The sequence below is a fragment of the Coptis chinensis genome, chromosome 5, assembly GCF_015680905.1.
Source record: "Coptis chinensis isolate HL-2020 chromosome 5, ASM1568090v1, whole genome shotgun sequence".
NCBI lineage: Eukaryota > Viridiplantae > Streptophyta > Magnoliopsida > Ranunculales > Ranunculaceae > Coptis > Coptis chinensis.
In genome coordinates, this window is record NC_141460.1 from 67682927 (window position 1) to 67710161 (window position 27235).

General features: G+C 37.7%; 2 protein-coding genes across 2 annotated transcripts; both read left to right on the forward strand.

Annotated features, from left to right (window-relative positions):
• Window positions 1–19545: 19545 nt before the first annotated feature.
• On the forward strand, window positions 19546–23570 carry LOC147498502 (uncharacterized). The gene is made up of 6 exons (XM_086563251.1): window positions 19546–19639; window positions 19913–19990; window positions 20110–20256; window positions 20333–21175; window positions 22033–22766; window positions 23001–23570. The coding sequence occupies exons 1-6, from the start codon at window positions 19546–19548 to the stop codon at window positions 23568–23570; spliced, it is 2466 nt and encodes an 821-aa protein (XP_086419377.1).
• A 273-nt stretch (window positions 23571–23843) lies between these two features.
• Window positions 23844–24659, forward strand: LOC147498503 (uncharacterized). The gene is made up of 2 exons (XM_086563252.1): window positions 23844–23994; window positions 24199–24659. Exons 1-2 carry the CDS (start codon window positions 23844–23846, stop codon window positions 24657–24659), a joined length of 612 nt encoding a protein of 203 aa, XP_086419378.1.
• The last annotated feature ends 2576 nt before the right edge of the window (window positions 24660–27235 follow it).

The following is a 27235-nucleotide window of genomic DNA, read 5'->3' on the forward strand; positions in this document are numbered from 1 at the left end:
ATCTTCTTTCACAACAAATGACGACCCATAAGAGAAATTTAATAACTAGAAAAGAGAATAAGGTGAGATAAAAAGATATTACTTTTGTTATTGTAAATGGTTATTGTATTCTTAGTTTGAACTTTGAGAGAGAGAGGCAAGGGTAGAAATAGATGGTAGCTGGGGAAAAAAAATATAGCTAGGACATAGGGTTTGTTGGTTTAAAGTTTATATGACTCATTGAAATCCAATGGTCAGAAACTTTTCACTTTTAGATCTAAGGGCTTTTATAATACAAATCTTAATACTATTTTACTGTTTACTTAATTCGGTTCGGTTCGGTTAACCGAAGGTAGAAACTATGAGCCGAACCGATTATAATCAGTTTAGTAATCTAAAATTGAAAACCGAACCGGATATGTCAAAAACCTAAAAAATTGGCCGATTCGAATTGGTTCGGTTTGGTTTTTCGGTTAGTTCCTCGGTTTTTATGAACAGCCCTATAGTAAACTACCTCTTACCCAATTCCCAAAACCCAACTTCTACAAAATAAATAAATAAATAAACTAGGTCGTAAGAAGTAAAGTCGTAAAGGAACAAAACTCACTCACTCTACCGCTTTAAGCCGAAGTACAAGGTATAATTTTTTTTTTATTTGTGGTTTTCGGGCTTTTTTCATCTAATTGGATTTATGATTTAGTGGTTGTTTAGTTGTTTAGAGCATTATGTTTATATTTACATTTCCTACAATTTTGAACAATGATCTGGTTTTATTGTGTGCTTGCTTAAAAGTTATATATTGAAAAGGCTGACTATTCAAGTGTAATTAGTGAATTCGTATCTAAAAATGTGAAAAGAATAATTTTTAAGGTATAGTTTTTTTTAACGCATATAGGGCCACATTCTAGTGCATCGCTTTGGGCCATGAAAATGTCAGGGCCGACACTGCATTAGTAACATAAGAAACACAAGAGTTGACGACCTAAAGAATTTGGTAAGCTTGAGTTGATCGTGAAACATCTTTTATTTGTTTTTGGTTTTCCTTTTCAATTGGTTGAAAAAAACAACACAAACAAACTTAAGTGAAATGGGGGTGCTTTCTCTATGGATAAATGGAGGGGAGTGCAACATATGTGTTGGTTAATGGAGGGGGTGTCATTGCCATAGAATAAGGGACTTGAATTACTCAACAATTTAAACAAACCCCAAAGACTGAAAACAAATCACAAAAAAAATAGAAAATAAAATTGGACCAAAGGATCAAAACGAGGATCAATGTAGAGATTAGGTAAGCTGAAAAAGAGGAGGGTGTATAGGTGAATAAAGGACAACTGACTTTTTGTTTTCGTATCAAGGCAAATTATAGCACGTTAATGGGTGGGTCAAATCAAAGGTTTGTTTTTGAGGAGTCTTATTTTGTGGTCGTGGCCAACTCTATTTGGTTGGCCACGGACCACAGGCCTAAAAATTGTCATTTATATTTGGTATAGGGGTATGGTTCAAAGGGGACATATATCATATATGTTTGACACATAATTTCACTCACGTCCACAACCACACAAGAAGTAACGACTAAGACACTCACACGTAGAGCTCTACTGCGGCTGAAAGCATATCTTCTCTCTCTCTTTCCCCCTAGCTCTTCTTCCCCCCAAGTTTCCTTTTCAAAATTCAAATATCTGTTTGGGATTTTACTATAAGTCATCTTGGGGTATATGGTCACGTTAGGATAGCTAAGCTATATGTTGCCTTTGAAAAGGCTCGTAAAAAAACTTAAGGCTTGATAGTACTGTTGATAGTTGGTTGATTCTTTCTTGTCTAGTAATGCTTAATCCTCTCCCACAACCTCTTCACTACCCTCACCCCCCTCTTTTTGTATTGTTTTCCTGGTTTTTTTTTTTTTAAAAAAATGTTTTTCTTTTGCTGTATAGACCCCATCTAGCTTCCTTGATGGAGGAGGCTCTAGGGGATAATGCTAGCTCAGATGAGCAAGCAGATCACACTAAAGGCAAAGATAGAACAGCTTCAGGTGGATATGCAAAATCTGTTTTGCTCAAAAGAGAAACGGATGGTGGCGATAGGCTGCAAGAATAGGATAGAGAAACCTATAGAGAAAACAACTTTATTGGGTAAGTTGTATGGAGGAAAACATATTTCTCTATAGGAGCTTGCAGATGAGTTGCATAGATGTTGGCAGACAAGGGGCAAGACAGAAATAGAAGTGGTATCAAAAAGAATTTACAAGATGAGTTTTGAAAATGTGGAGGAATACAGACATGTCAAGAAGAATGGTCCTTGGGTGATACAAGGATTCATTCTGTCCATTAAAACAGCCAAACATTTTGATGCTTTGGAGGAAGAACATAAGTTTAACCTGGTGGATTTATAGATTCAAATTTATGGGCTTCCAAAAGATCGGATAAATAAGGAAAATGTCACCACAGTGGGGTTAAACCTTAGTAAAGTGAAGGAGGTGGACCTCTGCTGTTCCTCGGAATTTAAAAAGCCTGTAGCAAGGGTTAGAGTCAGGCTGGATATCAAGGAAAGATTGCTAAAAGGGATAGAGCTGTGTACAGAATTGGGGGAAGTGCTTCCAGTATCTTTTAAATATGAAAAACTGGACATCTTTTGCTACTTCTGTGGATGCATTGGTCATGACTTGCATTACTGCAATCTCATGGAGAAATTCAGTGTGGAGGTGAGGAAGATTGGTGGATCTCCCAGGGATATCAAAAATAACTTCTCGTTCATGCTGAGAGCCAACGTGTTCTACAATGGGGTTGCTACCTCGTGCCCAAACTCAGTGATTATCTCAGGTACTCCTCAAAAACCTAGGTTGGATTAGATTCTAGCTAGGTTTAAAGGGTCACCAATACAGAAACACTAGCATGGGGATGGGCTGCTGACTACACCGCCAAGGAGATCACGGGTGGTTTCTGGTAATGAGGCAAGGACCAGCGGTACAGAGGAAAGAGAAGCTGGGGTGGCAGAGATCAGAACGGTTAGTTCAGAGCATGTGGGCACTGTGCAAGGTAACGTTGGTAAGTCAGATTAGAATGTTGGTAAGTCAGGTTTGGGAGGCCCAAGTTGTGAGGGGTTAGACCAGCGGACTATTGGGTTGGACCAGGCCACATGTCTACAGGCCCAAGGAGATCAGATGGTGTTAGATTGTGGCCCAGAGGATCGTGGGGCGGCTCTAGTGGTTTGGGGCCCAAGCCTTTTATATTCGGACCTGGATCAGAGCATGGCACATGATGAGGAGGGATCCGACCCATGCGAAAAGGATTTGTTGGGGTATCTGGAAGATGCTGTTAATGGGATAGGGGATCTAGGTCAGAAATGTGACTTCTTGGGAATACGAACCACTCCTGTGGAAGATCATGCCTCGCCGAAAAATCTTTCCACCCTTTCCAAGGTAATCATCCCGTTTCTTGAGAATTCCAAGGTGGGGGTGAGTAATCATATGATGCTAAAGAGTCTGGAGTTGGACAACCAAATTTTCGATTCATTGGGCTTCCCCCACGTGGAAGGGGGTTTAAAACCTTGGTGTCTAGAGGAACAAGAAAGGGGGGGGTCGAGAGGTCTTAGATCTGATCAAAGTACTTGTGTGGGAAACAAACGGAAATTGCTTACAACAGTGGAACAACAGCTGGGTAACATGGGTGATGGAGGTTGGGTGAGGCATAGCTTGAGATTGGCTGCAAAACAATCTAAGAGAGCAAAAAGGGAGGTTGATGATTTGAGGGCTAGAGGTTTGGGGTATTTACTCATTCCTGAAGAAGCACCTGTAATAGAGATTTCAAGTGATACTGCAACTTCTAATGAACCATCCCTTTCAAACCACTCTCTGGATCCAAGTGAACCATCAGAATACTATGGACAAGATATACCAGAGGATCAGATACCTTCAGATGCATTCACGGAGTGGGGGGAAGATTATTTCTCTTATGAAAGTAACCTGCACTTGGGGGTTAATCATGGGACCATTTAGGAAGAAGTGTCTATAGGTAATGCTCCTTTGGATATTGTTCAAGGAAGTAATGAAGGTGCTGGTTATGAATCTGAGGATAATATCTCTTTGCCTTTGATACCTCAGCCTAAGCCTTTGGCCATGGATGATTCGTTAGTGGTGAGTAGGCAACAATCCAAAGGCAAGCAGATATGTTTGGGGGAAGGGGCAAAAAGGCCAAGAGAGTCAGGTAATGGTTATTGTGGGGATGTAAGTTCAGGTGGTGCTAGTGGTGAGTCTGCAAGTAGTGGAGGTTTGTGTGGTCTTCCTCCAGGGTTCGCGGTAGCTGTCCCCAAACAGCTGCCTAGTTAGAAATGATACACACCTGAAATTGCCGGGGAATTAGTTCCTCCATGGCAATTCAACAACTAAAGGACTTGGTATGAAGGTATGACCCTAATATAGTTTGTCTCTCAGAAACTAAGGTAGGCTATGATAGAATTAGTAGGATCAGCAGAATGGTTAAGTACAAAGGTTTCTTTAGTGTTCCAGCTGTGGGGATTAGTGGTGGGCTGGCTATTCTGTGGAAGGAAGATGTGGATTTGGTTATAATGGGAGCAACTCAGAACCATGTGACAGGTAAACTTAATAATTATCTGTGCAATGAATCTTGATATTTCTTCTTTGTGTACGGTGAACCTTTAGCTTGTAATAGACATAAAGTCTGGACGGAGCTCAGGGATGTAGCTTCTCTGATCCCTGGGCCTTGGTGCCTATTTGGGGACTTTAATGCTATAACCTCTTTGGATGAAAAGATAGGGGGTAGAAGTATTTTTAATAAAAGCATGATAGAGTTTAATGAGTTGATTAATGATCTGGGGCTTATTGATATGGGGTTTAAGGGTCCTAAGTATACTTGGAGTAATAATATAGCCCCACAGGACCATATTATTGAACGGTTAGATAGAGCTATGGCAAATGATGCCTGGCTTTTGATGTTTCCCCATATGCAAGTAAACAATGTTGTGAATGCTACTTCTGACCATCTGTCTATTATTATTAATCTTAGAGCAAAGGATGATAATATATCTGAGCATGGAAAACCCTTTAGATTCTATAATATGTGGTTCTCTGATAAGTCCTGCATGTCTGTTATTGATACTGCTTGGAAGTCTATCACACATAACATGCCTGATATGAATGTGATTATTAAGCAAAAGTTGACACAATAGCATCTTGCCATTTGGAATAAAAAAGTTTTTGGCAATATTTTCACCAACATAAAAAAAGTGAATAAAGAGTTGGAGGATGTGCTGAAAAAACCCTTCTCTCCAATCACTTATGAGAGATCAAAGGTTTTAAAATCTGAACTCTTTGATTGGCTGGTTAAAGAGGAGAGTTTTTGGAAGCAAAAATCCACTACTCACTGATTGAAAGATGGAGGGAGAAACACTAGATTCTTCCATCTCTCAACCATATATAGGAGAAGGAAGAACATGATTGAGAAGTTAAAAAAGCATGATGGGGGTTGGAGCATGGGGAGAGCTGAAGTGGGGGAGAACATTAACACCTACTTCAGAGATCTCTTTAGCTCTGACCATCCTAAAAAAAATGACAGAATGCTCAATTTGTTCCATCCTTGAATTTCTAAAAAGGAAAATAATATCCTGACTGTAGTTCCTACCAATGAGGATATTTGGAGAGTGGTAAAGAAAATAGGGAGCTTGAAGGCTCCTGGGCCTGATGGGTTCCAAGATTGTTTTTATCAACAGACTTGGGATATAGTGGGGACTAGTATCTTTGCCTTTGTGAATGATTTTTTCATTAAAGGGGTTTTGAATCCCACTTTTAATGAAACATTTATTGCTCTCATTCCCAAGATGAGCAACCCTGAGGCTGTGGAAAATTTTAGGCCTATAAGCCTCTACAACTTCTGCTATAAGGTGATTTCAAAAATCTTAGCCAATAGGCTTAAGTATCATTTGAATAAAATTGTCTCCCCTTTCCAGGGGGCTTTCATAAAAAGAAGAAACATAGGGGATAATACTGGTTTGGCTTGTGAGTTGTTTCATCAAATGAAAAACATGAAGGCTAAGAATAAAGGCTATGTATCCTTAAAGATGGATATGGCTAAAGCCTATGATAGGGTTGAGTGGTCTCTGATAGATAATATTTTTGAGAGGCTGGGGTTTAATAATAAATAGAGAACCATGATTCAGCAATGTTTGTCTACTGTGACTTTTCAAGTTCTTCTCAATGGTAGCCCTTTAAATAAGGTTAGCCCTGAAAGAGGTCTCAGACAAGGGGATCCCCTGTCCCCTTACCTTTTTATTATCATGTCTGAGGCTTTGTCCAGGATGATTGCCAAAGCTAAGATGGAAGAGAAAATTCATGGGATCAAGATTAGGAGATCTTCTCCTTCTATTACTCATCTTCTCTATGCTGATGATCTTATTTTATTCACTAGAGGCAATCTTGAGGATGGGGGATATCTCAAGAATATCCTCCAAGAGTACTGTGATGCATATGGACAACTTATCAATTTTGATAAGTCTAGCATGTTCTTTAGTAGAAATATCAATTTTAGAAACAAAATAAAGCTCAAGAGATTCTGGAAAATGAGAGTGTTTGACCCAAAAGATAAGTATCTGGGGATACCTATTATGCTTTTACAAAAGAAGGCTGAGGACTTTGACTACTTAGTAGACAAGATTCATAGTAAGATCAAAGGGTGGAAGGCTAAGGTTCTATCACAGGCTGGTAGGGATACCCTGATCCAGTCTGTGGAGCTATCCCTTTGTATGCTATGGCTACCTATATGCTCCCTGTGTCTATTTGTAATAAGATAGACAAAGCATGTAAGGATTTTTTCTGGCATGGAACTGAGGACTCAAAAAGTGTCTATACCATTGGGTGTGACAGCTTATGCAAACCCAAGTCTCAAGGAGGCTTAGGGTTCAGGAGAATGAAGGATATAAACATAGCTATGCTAGCCAAGCTTCCTTGGAAAGCAGCTACTAACATAAACTCTATATGGACAAAAACTCTAGCAAGCATATATGGAAAAAACTGGATTGGGGACATTTGGAAACCTCTTGGGTATGCCTCCTATTTCTGGAAAGGCATACACAGAACTTTTAATATGATAAGTGGGGGTTTGATATGGGGGATACATAGTGGAACCTCTACTTCTATCCTGGATGATTCTTGGGTTTTAATTAATGGAAAACCTAAGACTCTAAGGGAGTTAGGAGTGGAGAATTCCAGGCTGAATGACCTTCATGTGGCTGACTTGTTTAAGGAAGATGGGACTGGATGGGATGAGGCTAAGATCACAACCTTATTCCCTCCCCATCTGGCTCTGAGGATCAAAGAAGTGATGATTAGACCTTTCGGCCTTGGCAAGGATATGATGGTGTGGAGTGAGGACAAGGCTGGGAAGTTTACTGTGAAGTCTGCCTACAAATTTATTACTAAAGATAAAGATGTAGGGCAGAGCTCCAGTTTCAATTCCTAGACCTCTAAGCTCCTCTGGAAAACCAAACTACCAGCCAATGTTCAACTGTTCCTATGGAAAGTTTACACGTATGCCTTACCTATGGGGGATAGGCTGGAGATAAGGAATATGGTGGGGATTTTTTTGTCCCTTGTGTCTAAAGACTATAGAGACTGGTAACCACCTGTTCTTTGAATGTGAATGGGCTAGAGCCATGTGGTTCACCTCAGGTTTAGGGTTGAGAATGGAGAGCCAAGGCAGCAATAATACCAAAGCATGGGTTACTAAATTCATTAGCTGGTGCCATAGCAAGAACCAAGTGATAGTGTAGGCTGGCATTAAAGCTTGCTACCTGTTGTACAACATATGGATAACAAGGAATGAAGCCAAGTTTGAGCATAGGAGGCCTAACAGAGAAATGACTATCAGAAGAAGTGAGGTGGAGGCAGACAAGTGCTATGCAGGACTGGTTGCAGAAAACTCTGATACTAATCTTTCTAAACACCCTAGCAATTACTTAGAACAAGTTGAGCTAGACTCTTTAAATTCCTTATTTCCTATTATCCCTAATGATTGTATTATCATCAGGTTCAATGCTTCCTTCAAGACCACAACTGGATGGGCAGCAGCTGGCACCATTGCCTGGGACAATGAAGGCAAGATAGTAGGAGCAGCACTAAGAAGATTCAAAGTTAGGTCATCAGAAGAAGTCGAAATGGTGGCAGCTGAAGTGGCTATTTTGCTAGCAAAAGCCAAAGGGTGGAATGCAGTTCTGATTGAAGGAGACTGTGTAGAGGTTATCAAAGCTTTGAATAGTCCAACCTGCTCTTGGGTTTTTGCATTTTAAGGGATTATGTGTTAAACTTGAGTTCCTCACTTTTGTTTTGTAAATTTAGCTGGATCAATAGATTTGTTAATGGAGAGGCACACAAGCTGGCGAAATGGACTTACCAGTAGTAGCTTGTGAGTTAGCTACCAAACTGCCTACTGACAAACAATGATGCGCCGGTTATGCTTTAGTTTTTCATGATATATCAAAGACCATTAATACTGAGTAGTGGAAAATGCTCCCAGTGACCCACGTCAGCCCCCCTTTTTTCTCTGAGACTGACACATCAGATTTTTCTTAAAAAAGGTAAATCTACGCCTTTTTTTTCCATATTTCAATTGTTCATAATCCAAACAAAGATAATAAAACAAAACTCTTCGCCATACAAAAAAAAAAAAAAAAAAAAAAAACTAATGGAACCATCGATCCAATGCTAGCACTGTTTCTTCTAAAGCAGAACTCTCTCAGCATCAAAGTTGTCCATGAAGTTCTCTCATTTTAGTACCGTGTTTCAGTAATGTGAATCTTGAAGCAATCTTACACGAATTGTCCATATTGATCTCATTTCCAGGTACGTTGACATATTGTTAGTGGTGTTACCATCTTTGAGTTGGTTCTCCCCAACCAGTGTTGCATTTGTTTTGGCTAAATTTTCCTCTGTAATCGCATTCGGCAGGGCACTCCTCATGAATAGAACTTCTTCTAGGCCAATATCTTCCTATCTCTTGACCGTTCAGCCAAGCTACGCCTTTTCCCATGTCTATCATGTCCAGACCAATCGGTTCATCTCCAGATGGGGGATCCACAATGGCCTGCAATATCAACCAAGTTTGTTTTCTTAAAGAACCGAATAATCAATTTCTTAAACAGGCTAGAGAGGATTACTGCATCATCAATTTCTTTACTATTCCATATACACGTGGTAGAGTCCTTCATTGTGTTATTGTACTGCATTATTACTGCACTCACCTTATACCATGTGAGAGACTGATCTTTAAGTGGCTCTGAACTTGATTGCCACTTGACACTATTCAGGCCAATTTCCTGGTGATGATGGCCGCGTTAAACGAACTGGTATTTTTATAATTAATTTTTCATTATGTTTTTTAACTAGTTGTTTCATTCTTTGTTTTACATGTATCTTGATTTCTTATGGTGACTGCGTTTGCATGTTTTTGGTGAAGGGATCTAGAGTGCATCACCGGAACCTAGTTGCTTTGTGGGATATTGCGAGGAAGAAGGTCAACAGATACTTTCTCAGTTTTTCCTCAATTCCTGGATTAATTTACCCATTGATTACCATTTGATGTCCTATTAATCACTTTACATACTTTTCACATTAATCTCTTCAATTTGTCAGAGCACATTGATCTTCAGGGGAATAATCTCAATTGCACATATTCTGGCAACCGCTTGCCAGACCTATGTACAACAACCCGCCTGTCCATGGTGCTCTTATTGTGTCAACCATCCTTAGTAGTCCGGACTTAAAGAGCCTGTGGCTGAAGGAAGTCAAGGTAACCCCTAAGTTCTAAGCGTTTCACAATATTATCTTAAATTCTTAATTGTTAACTATGATATTTTTTCTCAAGTGCAGTGAACATAAGCTGTTCTATTCACCTTTTAAGGATTTAATTTGGAATATATATCATTCAATTCATTTAAGTGACGCTGAGTGTTATTAGAAATTAACAAATACGAATCCCAATAATAATAATGGTTTGCGGTTTTATTTATAATGGTAGGAAATTGCAACATTTTTTTTTATCCCTGTCATTGCTTTGCAAATCTGTTTTAATTTGAAAAAGTGGCAAATTTCTACTCATACGTTTTCCACTGTTGCTTTGTCCATAGGTATTTTTCTTCAACTTTGTTTCATGTCGTTTACATAAGTTAATAACTTAATATTCTTGACCTCATTTCTAAATGCTTAAATACAAGTTGAAGTAGGTTTCGTTCACTAGAATTAAATCTGAAATGTATCCACTATCAATTCGGTAAATCGCCACATTATGTACACAAGCTCACACAACGTAATTATTAGAAACCAGTACTTACTAACAATGAAAAAGACGGTATTTGTTATTAGACTTCTCATTGCCAAACCTATACAAGTATATGTATATTCTTATTTGCTATAAATTTCTGATGTATATATGAATTTCTAAGGATTCATTGTGATTTTGTTAAGTGTGAGGTTGTGGGGCAGAGTTTTATGCTTCATCAGATTAGGAAGCTGGTCGGGCTTGCAGTTGCTATCATGAGGGATTGCGCACCGGAGTCTTTGATTGAAATAGCTCTGCAGAAGTAAGTACTTTTCGGTTATGTTTTTGGAACTATGAATTTCCTATTGTTTGCGATGAATTTGTTGTTTCGTGAAATTTAGGGATGTAAGGATTAATGTGCCCACACTCGAGGTTGGGCTTTACCCGAGGAGTGTTTCTTTACTTCATATAATCAGAAGTGGAAAGACACGATGAAGAAATTTCAATGGAAGCCTATGTGGAACAAGCGGAAGACTTCAAAATGAAGCAAGTGTACTCTCATATCGCTTCCATGGAGCGAAGGAGGGTTACGTGGCTGGCTGTTTGGCTTCACTCCCTAAACCTTCAAACTATCCCGATTTTATGCTTTTGTGGAGGATAACTTGCACCATTGGAGAAAATGTTCAAGTTGAGAGCATTGGCGCAAAGTATGATTGGCTCTGCTACATCATCTATGAGGAAATATCAATGTTCCAAAGTGGATGCCAATCAAGGGCGGTCAATGAATCGTATAATGCCCTTACATTTACTTTTGGATACTAATTATCCTCCACCGAGCATGCATCCGGACTCGAGTAGATTTTGTCGGAAAAACAAATATGGATCCAATTTGTTGCAATTAATAGTTACAATTCTTGCCTTTTGTTAAGGATTTTTCTTTGGACTTGCTTGACTTTCTCAAATCATACTATGAATTGGTAAAAGGTTCAAAATACTCTTCTTGACCCGTGGACATTCCGATGTTGGGAAGGATTCATACTTTGAGCATGCCTACATGAATATTGAATCTCACCACTTTATTTGAGCTTCGTTTATGCTTTTACCGCTTTGTTATGCAACCCGATCCATTTGTTTAATTTTGTGGCGATCCTTAGTTGGTTGGATATTTACATGTGACCGTGCATTTGTAGGGATTCATCGTGGTAAATGAGGAGAGAAGTCTCATCGCAATGCATGCCACTTGCATCCATCAATAACTGTGACACCCCTGCTCAAACTAGCATGGTTGCACCATTCACTGGCCTCATGTCACACCCCGAATTTCGACAGAATTCGGAAAAAACATTATTTGTCCCCGACTCTTCGATCTCCGAGGTGTGACGCACTCTCCACTCCCAAAAGCCCATAAACAATTTAAAATATGCGGATAATTAAAACCAATAAAATTTTTAACTTAAACAAAGTCCTCTTCATTATAAAACAATTTACAAATGAAAATGCAAATAATATTATCTCAACTGAAAATCTATATCACCTCAAGGGAAAACAAAACACAACCTGAGATGCAATGCTAACGCAAACCACAAGCAGCAACCAATCTTCTTCATCACTAAACCTGTCAAAACTTATCAACTATGTTCATTGAATGAACACACCCGATAAGCAAACATGCAAATCCCGGTTGACATTATAAAATGCTGGTGTGAGTAGCCCTAAAATACAACATATAATTATACATATACATACACAATCCATATGGCAGTTAGTTCCTCCATCGAGGCGCCTTAACTTTCAACGACTAATACAACATCCTTAAGTTCAATAACTAAGGCAGGTAGTTCCCACCGAGGCTATAACTTCCCACTAACCACACAACAACCTATACTCATAATAAATAAGGCATGTAGTTCCTCCATCGAGGCCTTTAGGTTCTAACTAAACTATAACCAAGCATATACAATCATCTATCTAAAGATACATCATTAACTAACATATTACCATAATTAGATTATTTCGGGGCTTTCTTTGTGTGTCCCTAAAATCACGTCAGATCTATGTCTTACCTAGTTTCCGGCTACCACAATCGCAGAACCCAACATGTACATGTACATCCATGCCTCCCTTACATAATGAGCCACTCCGTGCGTAACCACCACGGCGGGATGCCGACGCACCGTAAATCCTCACCACGGAAGCCAAATCTATGTAAGCACCGCCACTATTCGGCATAAAATATTATGCGCATCATCGTTCTATTTTATGAGCGGAATAATCAAGCCACTATTCGGCTTCGCCCGGGAGGGCCATTCAGCTTTCTTGAAGCGCCCGGTTCTTCGAAGACATTCAGATTAACCGAAGCGCCCGGAAGGGCCGAAGGCCATTCGGATTAACTGAAACGCCAGAAGGGCCAATCACATGAGTTGTGGTAGTCAGGTTCTAGGATTTTCGTTACGTAACTTATTTAGGTGTCATACATGAATGACTCATAATCATTTCTACTATACCACGTGCATGTCAATTACCTTATTGCACTAAGCCATAATATCTAGAAATATCTCAATTATATCTCATAGTCACTTTCATTCTTTCACGTGCCAATATATTATTGCACAACGCCACACTCCCGTGGGCAAATATTCACCAGTGCTATACTAGCATCTCACATATAAAATAATGGAGTGTATATACATTTCTCCAAGATATTGCATCAATATATTATAACGTATTATATCATGTCATGTCACAATGCTTCCACGTATCGCATACATTATTTATTATAACGTATTAGGAATATAATGTCTCCTAACATCTCAATATCGTCACGTGTCAAAAAATACACAACATCACAAATAAATCTTTCTTAGACAAAGGACTAACCAATTATCTGGTTTCGTACCATTTTTTATTTTATGGCTTGTCCATACAATATACAACATAAAACGCGTAATAATTAGGCGGTCAAAAAGTCTACAATCAAAGCCTAATATTTATATATTTTACACACTACTCACGTCAAATCTTAATTAGATAATGACCAACCAAGTTATACAATATCAACAATATTTTCTTACTATATATATCCATATGAACAAATATGTGAAAAACTGGAAAAGTCAACGGTCAAAGTCAACCGTCAATGGTCAACGGTCAACACGTCATGGTCAAGGTCAAACTCAACATGTCATGGTCAAAGCCAAACTGTCATCGTCAAAGTCAAAGGTCAAAGGTGAAAGTCAACCGTCCATGGTCAAAGGTCAAAGTCAACCGTCAAAGTCAACGGTCGATGGTCAAAGTCAAACTGTCCTAGTCAAAGTCAAACTGTCGTTTTCGTGTTCGACAGGTTCATGGTCATAGCCATGGTTCATGGCTAAGGTCAAAGGTGCATGGCTCATGGGCTCGTGACCAAGGTCATGGTTCGGACCCAACTGGCCAAGCCCAAACCTTAGAACCCGAAAGTTTAAACATGTAAAGACCGAAAAGATCTATTTTAAGTCCATGGATGGTCCAAGAATATTAAAGCGGGCCCAAAACTTATAATGGATACAGGTTAAGTAGATTCGGTCCAAAAATACAAATGAAACGGGCCCATGACTATTAATATTAACCGGTCCCAAAACTTACTTAAACCTGGGCCCAAAACTAAACTTAATTAAATTGGTCCAAAAATAACTTAAAATCGGGCCCAACCAAATAAATAGAACCGCCCACAAAAATAGATTTTTTTGGCCCAACCGATTTGGCCCAAGCCCAAATCGGTGAACGATGTCATCTCCTTCACCGATTCTCTTCCACCACCACCAAAATCGACCGCCACCACCTCTCACACAACCACCAATCTAACCAAGCGGTTTTACTCTAAATCCAAAACCAAACAACATTTGTAAACACAAAACCCCAAATCCTACAAACCAACCCTCACCAAAACTAGATCTAGGAATCAATCCCACCATTAATTAATGGGCTCAAGCTCTCAAAAGCCCCCATCAAATTCCAACATTCACACATACATCAACAACCCACAAATCAATATCAAAACAATTCAAACCACAAAAACCCACAAAACCGATTTCCCTCACCTCCAAAACTTCGACCCCGACCGCCATTGCATTTGTTCCACGACTTCCCACAGAACTGACCGTTTCAACCACCCATAACACCTTACCACCGTTTCGATCTTCCTACCCCCCCCACCACAACAATACCCCAAGTATCCGCGGTATCAACTTCAGACCCCCATTCAACCGGCGCCCCATTATTATCGCTTCAAGTTTCCAAATCCTAAAGAGTGAGCACCTGTCGGGCTATGGGCTTATAACATCGATGTTTTGTGCTACATCCCCCGACATCCGTAATCCGCACACAATATTGACGCTTCTTTGAGTTCAACAGTTTAATTACGAAAACGAAATTTAACCAAGTTGAATAATACAAAGACACGAAGTCCAACACAACAAGATAAGATAACGGTATTAATAGGCGAAACCTTAGTCGGTATATATCCGATCTGGGGAAAACCATAAATCCGGTGAAATAGCAAAATAGCTACTCACAATGCGAGCGACTCTCCTCCTACGAATTCCTCCGAATCGAAGCCGCAAGGCTCAACGCTCCGAAATCCAAATTTCATGCTCTGCCTCCATTTTTAATATATTCTATTCTCCGGGAACCCTATTTTCTAGAAAAAGTGTTTATATACTTGGTCCGAAACCCAAGCTGACATTGCACTTCGGCCCAAAACCAGGCCCACCACGTATCCCGAGTCCAATCCGACGAATTTTGAAAATAAATAATTTAATTAATTAATTAAAATAGAAAAATACGTATTTAAAAAATACGGGCGTTACACCTCAAGTCCACTTCGGCTTTCCCCATTACCCGAAAGGTCAACGACATCATCTCTATCTCTACAATGGAGGAAAAGTTTATTGCATGCAGGTACAAAAAATGTTCACATGAATTAAGTATGTACATTTTATATTATTATCTTTTTTTTCAATTACATGTTTAATTGCTATTTTGTAAATTCAGTCAAGGTAAGCAATATTTGTTACAGTTGAAAGTTGAAACTAGAAAAAAAATCAGTTGAAAGTAGAAATCTACTAAAATATGTAAGCAGAGCAGATGCATAGAGTCGACTTTTTATATATTAGAAGGTTACAAGGTCGACTTCTACTTCTTTAGATGTGAAGAATCTTACTTTAGGAGGAGGCATCCCCGCAATATGTAGTGTCTCTAAACTAGGGGGTATAGATGGATTGGATCCCAATGGTTAAATTCATTGGATGCATGGGACTAGACCAGAAGATCTTTGACATATCCATTATGAGAATGTGGAACGTGCGTTGAAGAATATATCCGGCCGACCTAGGTGAATTGTGTTAAGGTTTCCTTGGTTCACTTGCATGGTCTGATCCAACCATTCATCGTCATGCCATTGCAACACGAGTTATGCTCATTTTGCAGTAATTGATCAGAAGTGGACGTAGTGTTATATGCTAATGTTACTAACGAATAAACTAATCTCCCATAACCGGCTCTCTTGCTGCGCAGAACACAATCACCTATTCTAGATTTAAATTGTGCTCGAGCATACGAGGTGAAGTTTTCAATTATTTTTGGTTTTTCTTCCTTTTGTTCTTTTAATTGCCCAACACCGTTGTTTGTGAATGTAAGTAAATTTGTGCAATCGTTTCAAGCTTATAACTAATTTGATTAATTCTTTGGTCGACTACGGTTTTGCTTTTATCGGTTTTCAAAACAGACAAAATACTCACCCCTTGGCAAAAGCAGCCAAGAGAAGCGTCTTTGAACCGAGCTTAGAGGGGCCAAGAGAAGTGTTTATGAAGTTTTGAAGACATGAAAGAGGATGCCGGTTTCCATGTGAAGAAACTCATTGACGATGTACCACGTCCATAGAGGGAGAGGCTTTGACATGTCTGTAAGTACCCAACCAACACGCATTTTATTTTTTTCTTGAATTTATATTGTTTTTTTTTTATTCATTTTGGGGTTTAGACTATTTTATGAATGATTTTTATTTGTTAATGGACATTTTATTCATGTTTTGTTGAATTTGAGTGATTTTATTGTAGGAATGCAAGTGTTTTATTTATTAATTTAAGTTGAATTATTTATTCCATATGCTGAAACAACGGAATTACATATGCTGAAACGACTGAATTAAGGAGAATCTTGGAATCTCTAACCAAGAGCTATGAAGAAGGTAAACCGATTGATATAAGTGGCCTGGTTACGACAATGACTAACAATATTATTTGTAGAATTGTCATGAGCACAAGATGTTCAGATAGCTGTGATGAGGCTGAGGAGATTAAGAAATTCGTTAAAGAGACTTTGAAGCTAGGAAGACTACTGAGTGTAGGAGACGTGTTGGGTCCTTTATCGAAGTTTGATTTGTTCGGACATGGGAAGAAGCTAAAGGTGGTGATGGGATTGTTTGATAAGCTGCTGGAAGGGATCATGAGGGAACATGAAGAGAAGAGATGCCATGATAAAAGAGGAGGGATCTAATGGATGTTTTACTAGAAATTCTGAGAGATGAAATTCGAGGTCAAATTGACTAGAAACGACATCAAGTCTTTCATCCTTGCGAGTGATCTTTTGTGTTTCCATTTCACCAAGTAGTGGGTTTTGCATAAAAGACTCTTCATACTGCTGCATCTTCTTGTATGTAGTCTTTATCGATATACATCGCCGAGTCCCCGACCAATGGCTAGAAGCAAATCACGCTTAATTTTTTGTAAGATGAGACCATTACATGGCTATAGGGGAGTTTTTCTATATTACGAGACTAATCTTTGGAAAATAAATCTGACCGAGATAGCCATTAAACCTTGAAGTTTATTGGCACCTTCACGAAAAACAGAATCAAATGGATGAGACATGAAAGACAAACACTAGGACTAGCATCATTCATAACTTAGCAGTTTTTGTTGAATTGCCACCCTATTTTGTTCTCGTTTTTCACTATTACGACTTGAACATCCTTACATTCGAATCTAATTGGCTATTAGTCGATTACTATATCCTTTTTCGGGAGCTTTTTGTAGCAGGTACGGACTTCGACTTCTACTTCAATCCAATGGGCATTGGCGAGAACTTATAAATCATCCAAACAAATTCAAGAAACTTCGAGAGGAAATTAATGTAGTCGCCGAAAAAAGTAGGCTTCTTCAAGAATCTGATGTAACGGCTTTCCCTTACTTTACAAGCAGTTGTAAAAAAGAAACACTAAGGTTTCACCCTCCAAAGCACCCTTTATAATCCGACAATTAGGATGAGGGATGCAACATTAAAGGCTTCAACATAATGAAGGGTACTAGGACAATTATTAATGTGTTTGCTGTTATAACCGTGCCTATGAGCCAATTTCTTGAGAACAAAATGTCCAAATCCTTCGGACCCAAAGAACTACTGAAGTGGAAATGGATCCTAGAAGCTCTCTCTCCTTCGGCCACTATTATCAAGCTCTTACACAAAAACAGGGTCTCTCTTTCGATCGACGCACTTCTTACCAACATTGGTTCGGCCAAAGGCTAGCTAGACAACTACTGAGAATGGCAATGCATTCATGGTACAGTTTGCCAAATCCATGTTGAAGGTGGGAGCAATAGAAGTACTCACTTTGGAAATGCAGGGGAAATAAGGAAGAAATGTCTCAGTAGTAAACCCTTAAGTTATTGAAAAAAATATCGATAAAACCTGAATATGTCTCAGATTTCTTTATGTGCAACCAAAAAGTGTAGAATGTAATATGTCGTGCTTGACCTACACGCTTATACTAGAAAGGTTCTCAAATGAAAGTTTCGGGCATAAACAGAAGGAGATAAAAGGATAGGGTTTTCATTAACTAGGGTGATTAATATCTCAGTAATTTCTATTATGATGTTAGTTGGTTAGGTTCACTCTTAAATAGAAAGTGAAACTGATGATGAATTTCAAGATGAGATGAAGCTTAGGAACTCTAAAACTTTTGAAATTGGAGCAAAAGATATTCACAACTGATTTGTCGAACTCAATACTTAACGCCCCAAAACTATCTAAACGTTGTCTTGCAGCACCTATATATTATCCACAACTGATGGGGCTGAGCTTTATACTTGCACCCCATAATTATCTAGACATTATCTTGCAGCACCTATATCATCAGAGAGGCTTATTTTGCAGTGAAATCTTAACACGAGCTAGCACAAACATGAACAGAGCTATTATATAGGATCTAGGAATAGGATCCTGTTTTATCTTGATGAAACTAGGAATTTGATTTTGTTTCACACTCTTTATTCAAATAAGTAGATAACCTAATAAATTACTACAAATGTTAACATTAAATTAAATACACACAAATTAAATTAAATAACATTATCTTACTTGCATTGAAATTCAACTCAAATGTCCAAGGATAAATTTAAGAAGTCTTATACAATTAAAACTCTAAAGCTAACTCAGTTCTTACACAATTACAAATCCTATACAATTAAAAGTTTAAAGGTAACACAACACTAACAAAAGCTGTAAGCAAACTGTTTTTTCTGCCGCTCAAGATCCTCTTCAATGTCACATATCTTACGGTAAACAAATTGCCTACCGAAGTAGTAAACTCCCCAACGCCCTTAGCACCTCCAAGAGTTTTAACACCCCAAGCACAGCTGACAATATAAATAATTCCCCAAACACCTGCAACTTAATCATAGCACGACATATATCCTAAGGCTTCCAATATAATATTTATACTAACACCATAAACCCCATCGACAAGAAGGGCACTTTGAAGCCAACCCAAATGTAAAACAAATCAATCGATCAAAATCGGCAAAAGCAACATAACAAGCAATCACTCTCAAGTCCACAAGGTAATCTACTGGGTCAGTACCAAGAACTCTCAATGTATCGGTCTGCTCCCAAAACCTACATTGTTCCCAACTCCGATGCAAATGCACTTCCTATAATACCCCAAAGGAGTGTTGTCCAAGAAGACAATTTCTAAATCATTATCGGTTCGCAATTGAATAAGAGCAGCAACTATAAGAAGAGTTAAAGCTTTAGCCAAAGAGAGGAAGAGTTGTTCAGGTTTACCTTATGGATGACGAAAAAATATATACCTCCGTAATTGCTTTCGGTACAATAGGCGATGTATTCTTGCACCTTTGAAAAAGAATAATGGTATGAAGTGTTAATTTTTATTTTACACACTTGATAAATATTCTAACAAAATAATATATTGAAGGGTCTAACCTTATGCAAATATATTGAAGGTTCTAACCTTATGCGTCATAGAAGAATTATGATGTCTGCAAATACAAAGAGCAACCATAGAGAAAAAGTGTTAAAAGTGCATAGAAGAAAACATCCACAGCTAATGGAATATCAAAGTCACACTGGTATGTAACTTGAGAAATAAAAAAATACCATTTTATACTCTCATTTGATTTTAAGATATTGTATAGATGTAAGTAACTGATATCTATATTTTTCTTTATGCCTTTATTACATAAGAATTGATACACAGACAGGAATTAAATGAGCAACAGAGCAATCATTTAAGCAATAGTACTGGTATGAACTTACTGATTTTATAATGACACAACAATTTTAATATCCTTTCCACAATAAATGGCTAAAGTTGACCCTTTTTTGGTATAATTCTCAAACAGTGAATGTTGAATCTACAAAGGAACAAAATGCTAAAATTGCTCGCCTTAATCGAAGTCGTTTGTTGGCTTTAAAGAAACGTAATCGTTTGTTGGCATCCAAGGAACACAACTTGTGTTCAAATAAAGGTAAAATTGTATTTTATATTCAGTTGATGATTAATTAAAGTTTTTGAAATTTTATATTTTTTATTACACAGGCCAAACAGGTACTTTGAATCTTACAGATGTTATGCGTCGTATAATAAGTTCAATATCTCAAATCACAAATATCAGTGAAAGGAATAAACGTTTGCAAAAGCAAAAAAAAATTCATCGTGATCTAAGCAAGTATACTAACAGTGATGGTATGTGTTTTCTTCTTCAATTTTGATATTTTATTCAAAATGTTTGCCAAATTCACAACTAATTTTTATATTTTAGGAGTTCATGACTTTGGACCACCAACTGAAGAGTGTATGTACTGTGGAGCAATTCTTTGGGAAGAAGAAAGAAACAACAAAGGAAAATCATCTATTCCAACATTCTCTATATGTTGTGGAGAAGGAAAAGTTCAACTTCCACTATTTGAGGATGCCCCTAAGTTTCTTAATAAACTCTTAGACTTGAAAGGAGGAATAAGATCTACTAAATTTAGAAGATATATACGGACATACAACTCCATGTTTCAATTTACTTCTGCAGGAGGGAAGATAGATAAGACTATCAATGATGGAGGAGGTCCTTATGTTTTCAGAATAAGTGGGCAAAATCATCATAAAATTGGGTCTCTTCTTCCATTCGAAAATAAGCCTCCTCAATTTGCCCAATTATATATATACGATACTCAAAATGAATTGAAGAATAGGATGCAAATATTCAATGAATATAATGAACTTCCTGATCCTGCAATTGTTGATGGATTGATCAAAATGTTTGATCAACACAATAAAGTTGTACAGTCTTTTAGGATGGCTAGAGACAGATTTAAAGAAGATGAAATGATTGATGTCCGCCTAAAACTTATTAATTCTCGGCAGAGTGATGGAAGACAATACAATCCACCAACCGCAATGAAGTTGCAAACTTTAATTGAAGGGGATGGATTTAATGTTAATGATTTTAGGGACATAATTGTTGAAACTAGAGGAGGTTTGGAGAGAATAAATGAATTGCATCCTAAATTCATGGCTTTGCAATATCCTTTAATGTTTCTCCGTGGTGAAGATGGCTATAGACACAGGATTCCTTATAGAAGATTTCCTAATAGTGAGGAAAATGAAAAGAGTTTTTAATATAGATGATCATAAAAGAGATAATGGGTTAGTATGAGACAATATTGGGCTTTTAGACTACAAAGAAGGACACTAGAAAGTCGATTACTCGATAGGTGGGGCGTTCGTCAAACAGTCATTGTTGATGGTTATACATGTATAGAAGATCAAAGAATGTGTTGGTATCGGACACACCAAGAAGAAATTAGGGCTGATTTATACAAAGAATGTGATGGATGCAAATTGGTCGCAGTATATAAGTAATATTATTTAATTTTTAAATTTTATTTCCATTAGCTTATGCTTTGTTTTAATCTATCAATAACCCGCTTTTAAAATAAACACGTGTGATACTACAAAGCAAAGATCAATTGGTAAACGTTTGATCCTTCCATCAACATTTACAGGAGGCCCTAGATACATGATACAGACCTACCAAGATGCTATTGCCATATGTAGATGGGCAGGACCACGATCTTTTTATTACTTGGACTTGCAATCCAAATTGGAATGAAATTCTTAGTTATCTACAATAAGACCCCTGGACTATTACCTAATGATGTTCCCCGATGTTGTGTGTCGAGTATTCAAAATGAAGTTGGAGTGCATCATGAAAAGATTGCATTATGGAAATCATTTCGGCAGAGTCATTGCAGGTTATAATCACATACCTTTTTTTTTTTATAGAATAGATAATGTCCAGTAAGACTATAAATTGACATAGAGGAAAAACCTGCAAAATGTGAAACAATAGTTAATAATTTATTCATAAATGTGGAATTCATGTTTGCTATTAACTATAAAATGTAAATTTACCTTTATAATTATTTAAAGACTGCTACTAAATAAATTTTTCTTTTTTGTGTGCAGTATTGTACGTTATTGAATTTCAAAAACGAGGACTGCCACATGCTCACATTTTATTGTTTTTACATCCAGAAGATAAAGCTAAAAGTGCTTCAGATATAGACAAGATGATATCAGCTGAATTGCCAGACAAAGTCAGTAAACCTCTACTGTATGATATTGTAGTCCAAACAATGATTCATAGTCCGTGTGGTGAGAAGAAAAAGGGTTCTCCATGTATGGACACTAAGAAGAAGAAATGTACAAGGAAATTTCCAAAGGATTTTTGCAGTGAAACAACATTTGATGAGAAAGGTTTTGTAGTTTATCGAAGGAGAGATAATAAAAGAACTGCAATGGTGGGCCGTCAAAATCCGGTTGAAATTGACAATCAGTGGGTTGTTCCTTACAACCCTGAACTTACCAAAGAATTTCAGTGTCACATCAATGTTGAACATTGTAACCGTTCATGGATGATTAAGTACTTATTCAAGTACATTTCAAAAGGGCAAGATCGAGCTACAGGTATTGTTGAAGAAAATAATGTCTATGACAAAGATAACCATAAGCGGGTCGTACATCAAGTTGATGAGATTAAGCACTATCTAGACTTCAGATATGTATCTGCATCAGAAGCAAGGTGGAGGATTTATGAATTTGACATCCAGTACAGAGATCCTTCTGTTGAAAGAATGAGTTTCCATCTTGAAAATCAGCAGAATATTGTTTTTCGTGCAAATGGGGATCCAAATGAAATTGTTGCAAGTGAAAAAAAAAGACAAAAACTATGTTCGGCTGAGTGGATGCGATTAATGAAAAAAAAGACCCGAAAGTGGAAGACATCTTACATATGTTGACTTCCCTTTACAATTTGTGTGGGACAGAAATGCAAAGGTCTCAATACATTACAATTTCCAAACAAAAATTTATATTTGAAATTACATATAAAATTTATATTTATTCATAACATACATGTTTGTTAATTTTTTCAGGAATGGAAAAAAAGAAGCCAAGGATTGAAGATTGGAAGAATATTCTATGCTCAGCCAACACAAGGGGAAAGAGACTATATCCGTATGCTTCTAAACATTGTAAAGGGAGCTAGAAATTTTGAAGAAATCAAAACTGTTAATGGTACTCTCTATGATGATTACAAGTCAACTTGTCGTGCACTTGGTCTTTTACAAGATGACAATGAATGGCATCTTGCCACTAAAGAAGCAAAATTGAATGGTCTTCCAAATCAATCATTACGCCAGTTATTTGTAACACTCTTAGTGTTTTGTGAGTTATCCAATGCTATTGATATGTGGAACTGCCATTGGGAGTTACTATCTGATGATATCTTAAGGGCTAATCCAAATTTATCTAAATTGGAACTGGAAAGGAAAACACTTCTTGAAGTTGAAATTCTAATGAACGAGAATGGGTGGAGTCTAAAAGATTATAAGTTTGATATCCCAGAACCAGATGAAGCTGAGAACAGAATGATACAAGAGGAACTAAATTATAATTGCAATTTACTTTCCTCCACAAAGACTTCTGACTTCATGGTGGATTGAATGTCGAACAAAAAATTGTTTTTGATGCTGTCATTAGCGCTGTTGAAAGTAATGTTGGAAGTCTCTTCTTTGTATATGGAAGTGGAGGAATAGGAAAAACTTATCTATGGAATACAATAATTGCAAAGTTGTGCTCTGAAAGAAAAATAGTTCTACCTGTAGCATCATCAGGCATAGCATCTCTTTTTATTACCGTGTGGTCGAATCTGCCCACTCGAGGTTCAAAATTCCCATTCGATCGATGAATCTACAACTTGCAATGTTACACTAAAGATGCACTTGGCAAAACTCATTCAGAAAACAGATTTGGTCATATGGGACGAAGCACCAATGAGTAAGAAAAATGACTTTGAGTCTGTTGACAAGACATTTAGAGACATAATGTATGTGATTGATAAAAGCTTGAAAGATAAACCATTGGGAGGTGACTTCAGGCAGACGCTTCCAATTATAGAAAAAGGCTCAAGAGAAGCTATTGTATCAGCTTCGATAAATAGATCCTACTTATGACATCACTTCAAGGTTTTTCGTCTTTCCATAAACATGCGTTTGAGTAGAATAGATTCTACATCACCAAGTACCCAATCCGATGTAGAATTTAACAATTAGATATTAGCTATTGGTGAAGGAAAACTGCCCAGTCAATCATTATGCGAAGGGGAAGAACCCTCATGGATTGAAATACCTGAAGATCTAATTATTCGTTCAGAAGGAGATGGGATAAAAGAGATTGTAAATACTGTTTATACAGAACTTTCAAGGAACTACAAAGATGTAGAATACTTGAGAAGTCGATGCATTCTGACACCTACGAATGCTTCTGCAGATGATGAGTTAAACAAACACGTTCTCTCATTAATTCCAGGTGAAATACATGAATACTTGAGTGCAGACACATTAACTGTGGCATCTGATAAAATCGCAGATCAAGACATTTTGTATCCTACAGAGTTCCTTAACACTCTTCAAATATCAGGGATTGCAAATCATCAAATTCAACTAAAAGAGGGAGCTCCTATCATGCATATTAGAAACATAAACCAGAGTAAGGGACTTTGCAATGGTACTCGGATGAAAGTGACAAAATAACAGATTATGTCCTAAAAGCAGAAATCATTACTGGAGTACGAAGTGGAGATGAACACACCATTCCTCGGATTGTGATGAAGTCAGAAAATAAAAATTGGCCTTTTGTCTTACGCCGAACGCAGTATCCAATAAAGCTTTGTTATTGTATGACAATAAACAAAAGCCAAGGCCAAACTCTAAGCAGCGTTGGAGTATATCTCAAAAATTCATTATTCTCGCATGGGTGTTATATGTTGCAGTGTCACGTATGACTTCACGCTCTGGCTTGAAGATTTTATTAAACGACAAAGAAGACAAATTGCATCAGCATACCAAAAATATTGTCTTCCAAGAAGTCTTCAACAATCTTCCTTGACATTCTCTACTCATCACTGTCATTGTAAGTTTTTTTTTATTTACCTTTCTCTATTATGTTGTTACTGTTTCTCATTTGTTGCATATTATTTTTTGGAAACTCCTTTCACCAGTTGTAGCTGTTCACATTTTCTCTGTTGATTCCTCTCCTATCAACTTCTCGACAATAGCAATGGTTTCTGACACTCTAGATTTTCAATTGATGTGGATAGGTAGGTTTCCCTGATTCCCTTAAGCAAACCACCAGTAATCTATAGTTATAATAGTTTCATTTTTAATATTCCTATCTCATTTTCAATTATCTGCTTTATTTAAATTTTTGTATCGAGTCATTTCAAATGTTCCTATGACACATTTCTTTAACATACTTTTACACCTCTGTTGGTAAACTAATATTATTTCATCTTTATTAAACAATATTCTTTCTTCTAATATATATATTCACTTCCAAGTAAAAATTAGGCCACCTCATTTGAGGCAATCAGGTGTTTGTTTTGACTTTATTTCCTATCTCTCTACAATAAAACAAGAAGGTGGAAGCATTACATCAACTACAATGCAGGAGACGGAGAAGGAATTGCTGCTGTTGTTAGTTGCGGTGGTGGAGAAAGTAGGAGAAGATATAGCGGAGTAAGACAAATCCCCTAGGAAAAATGGGTAGCAGAAATAACAACAGCTCCAGAGTTCTGATATAACTAGAGACTATATTCAGTATTCCCAGTTTCAGCAACCAATTCGAAATATCATATGAGATGAGATAAGAAAGCGTCATGATTATACCTCTTTCGATTGGGAGGAGTGTTTTCATACGAGTACTGAACCATATATACATTTAACCGTAGGAACATCATATGGTGGAGAATATTGCCATGGTAGATGGTGGTGCTTTCTGAGTGGCACTTTCTATGTTGCTATCTGTTCTTCTGTTTCTTGGTTTGATCTGTATTTTCTGTTTGGGGTTCTCTTAGATGGGAGTGGGGTGTTCTGTAGTTTGTTCTTTAGACTATTAGCTTCTAGCTAATTGATGTATCTGTTTGCATCATATCAATAGATTAGAAAAAATTGGATATTATCAATTTATTAAGTTTTATTGGTCAAAAAGATATATATCATTTCTGTTTTATTTTCTCCTCATTATGTTGACAATTGCTAAACTCCATATCCTACTTACAGCAACTACCCAAAAGTCCAGAACATACAACAAGCTTACCGCATTCAACTTACAGACCACACTCACCCCACAATATGATAGCCCTTCTACTTACAGTTCATATAACAAGTACTTGCTGTCAAACCAGAAATACGCTTTTACAGTTTTACCACATTGTACTTATAGTTGCCATATAACAAGTACAAGATGCTTGCAGCATTTTCCTGACGCTTGAACCCAAAATAGGATCAACGCAAGAATGAGGAACCCATTGACATGTCAACAAAAAGGCTAGAGTTGTCTGATTGTATCTTACATCTTCCTCCTGTCACCACTATGGTGAGTCCAAATATATTCCGCTAAACCATAAGTGGAACACTATATACACCCATTTGTCGAACTAGATGTAATTAATCACGCTGCCGGGCAAAATTACTATCATTTTTTGTGGCATTTCTTGACGCCCAGGAACTGTTCTTTGCCAACCATGTTCCTTCAGGAACACCCATACCTCTTCCGAGGCCTTGATTGGCTTCTGCACCAGCCCATCCCCGTGATGATGGTGAAGTGACCTTTGGTGCGTGTACTATCATATTAGACTCAGGAGTTTGATCTTTCCATAACACTATATGCTCCTTGCCTCTGACTGGGACATTCTTTGTACTGGCAAAAGGTGAACCAGATAAGGCCTGCATCTGCCCGGAATCAGAAATCCTGTTCCATGATGATCCAATATATTTCACATGTGCCAAAGACAGGTTAACTCGCTTACAAGAATCAGAATTTCGATTCCATGATGATTGGATATCATCCATCTCTCCACCTCTGCCCCACTTTCCTATTTCAAATGAGGAGCTATATGATGTTGTAGGTCTCATATTGTTTGCTGCTCCATTTCCTCTACCATATCCACTTGCCGCAGGAGAACCATGTAGAGACTGAATCCTCCTACGCAAGTCGGGAGTTCTGTTCCATTGTGATTCCAGAGTCTTTCCTCTACCTCTCCCCCACTTACCAATTTCCAATACATTATTCGCTGCTCCAATTCCTCTATGAGAGCTGGTTGTGAGTA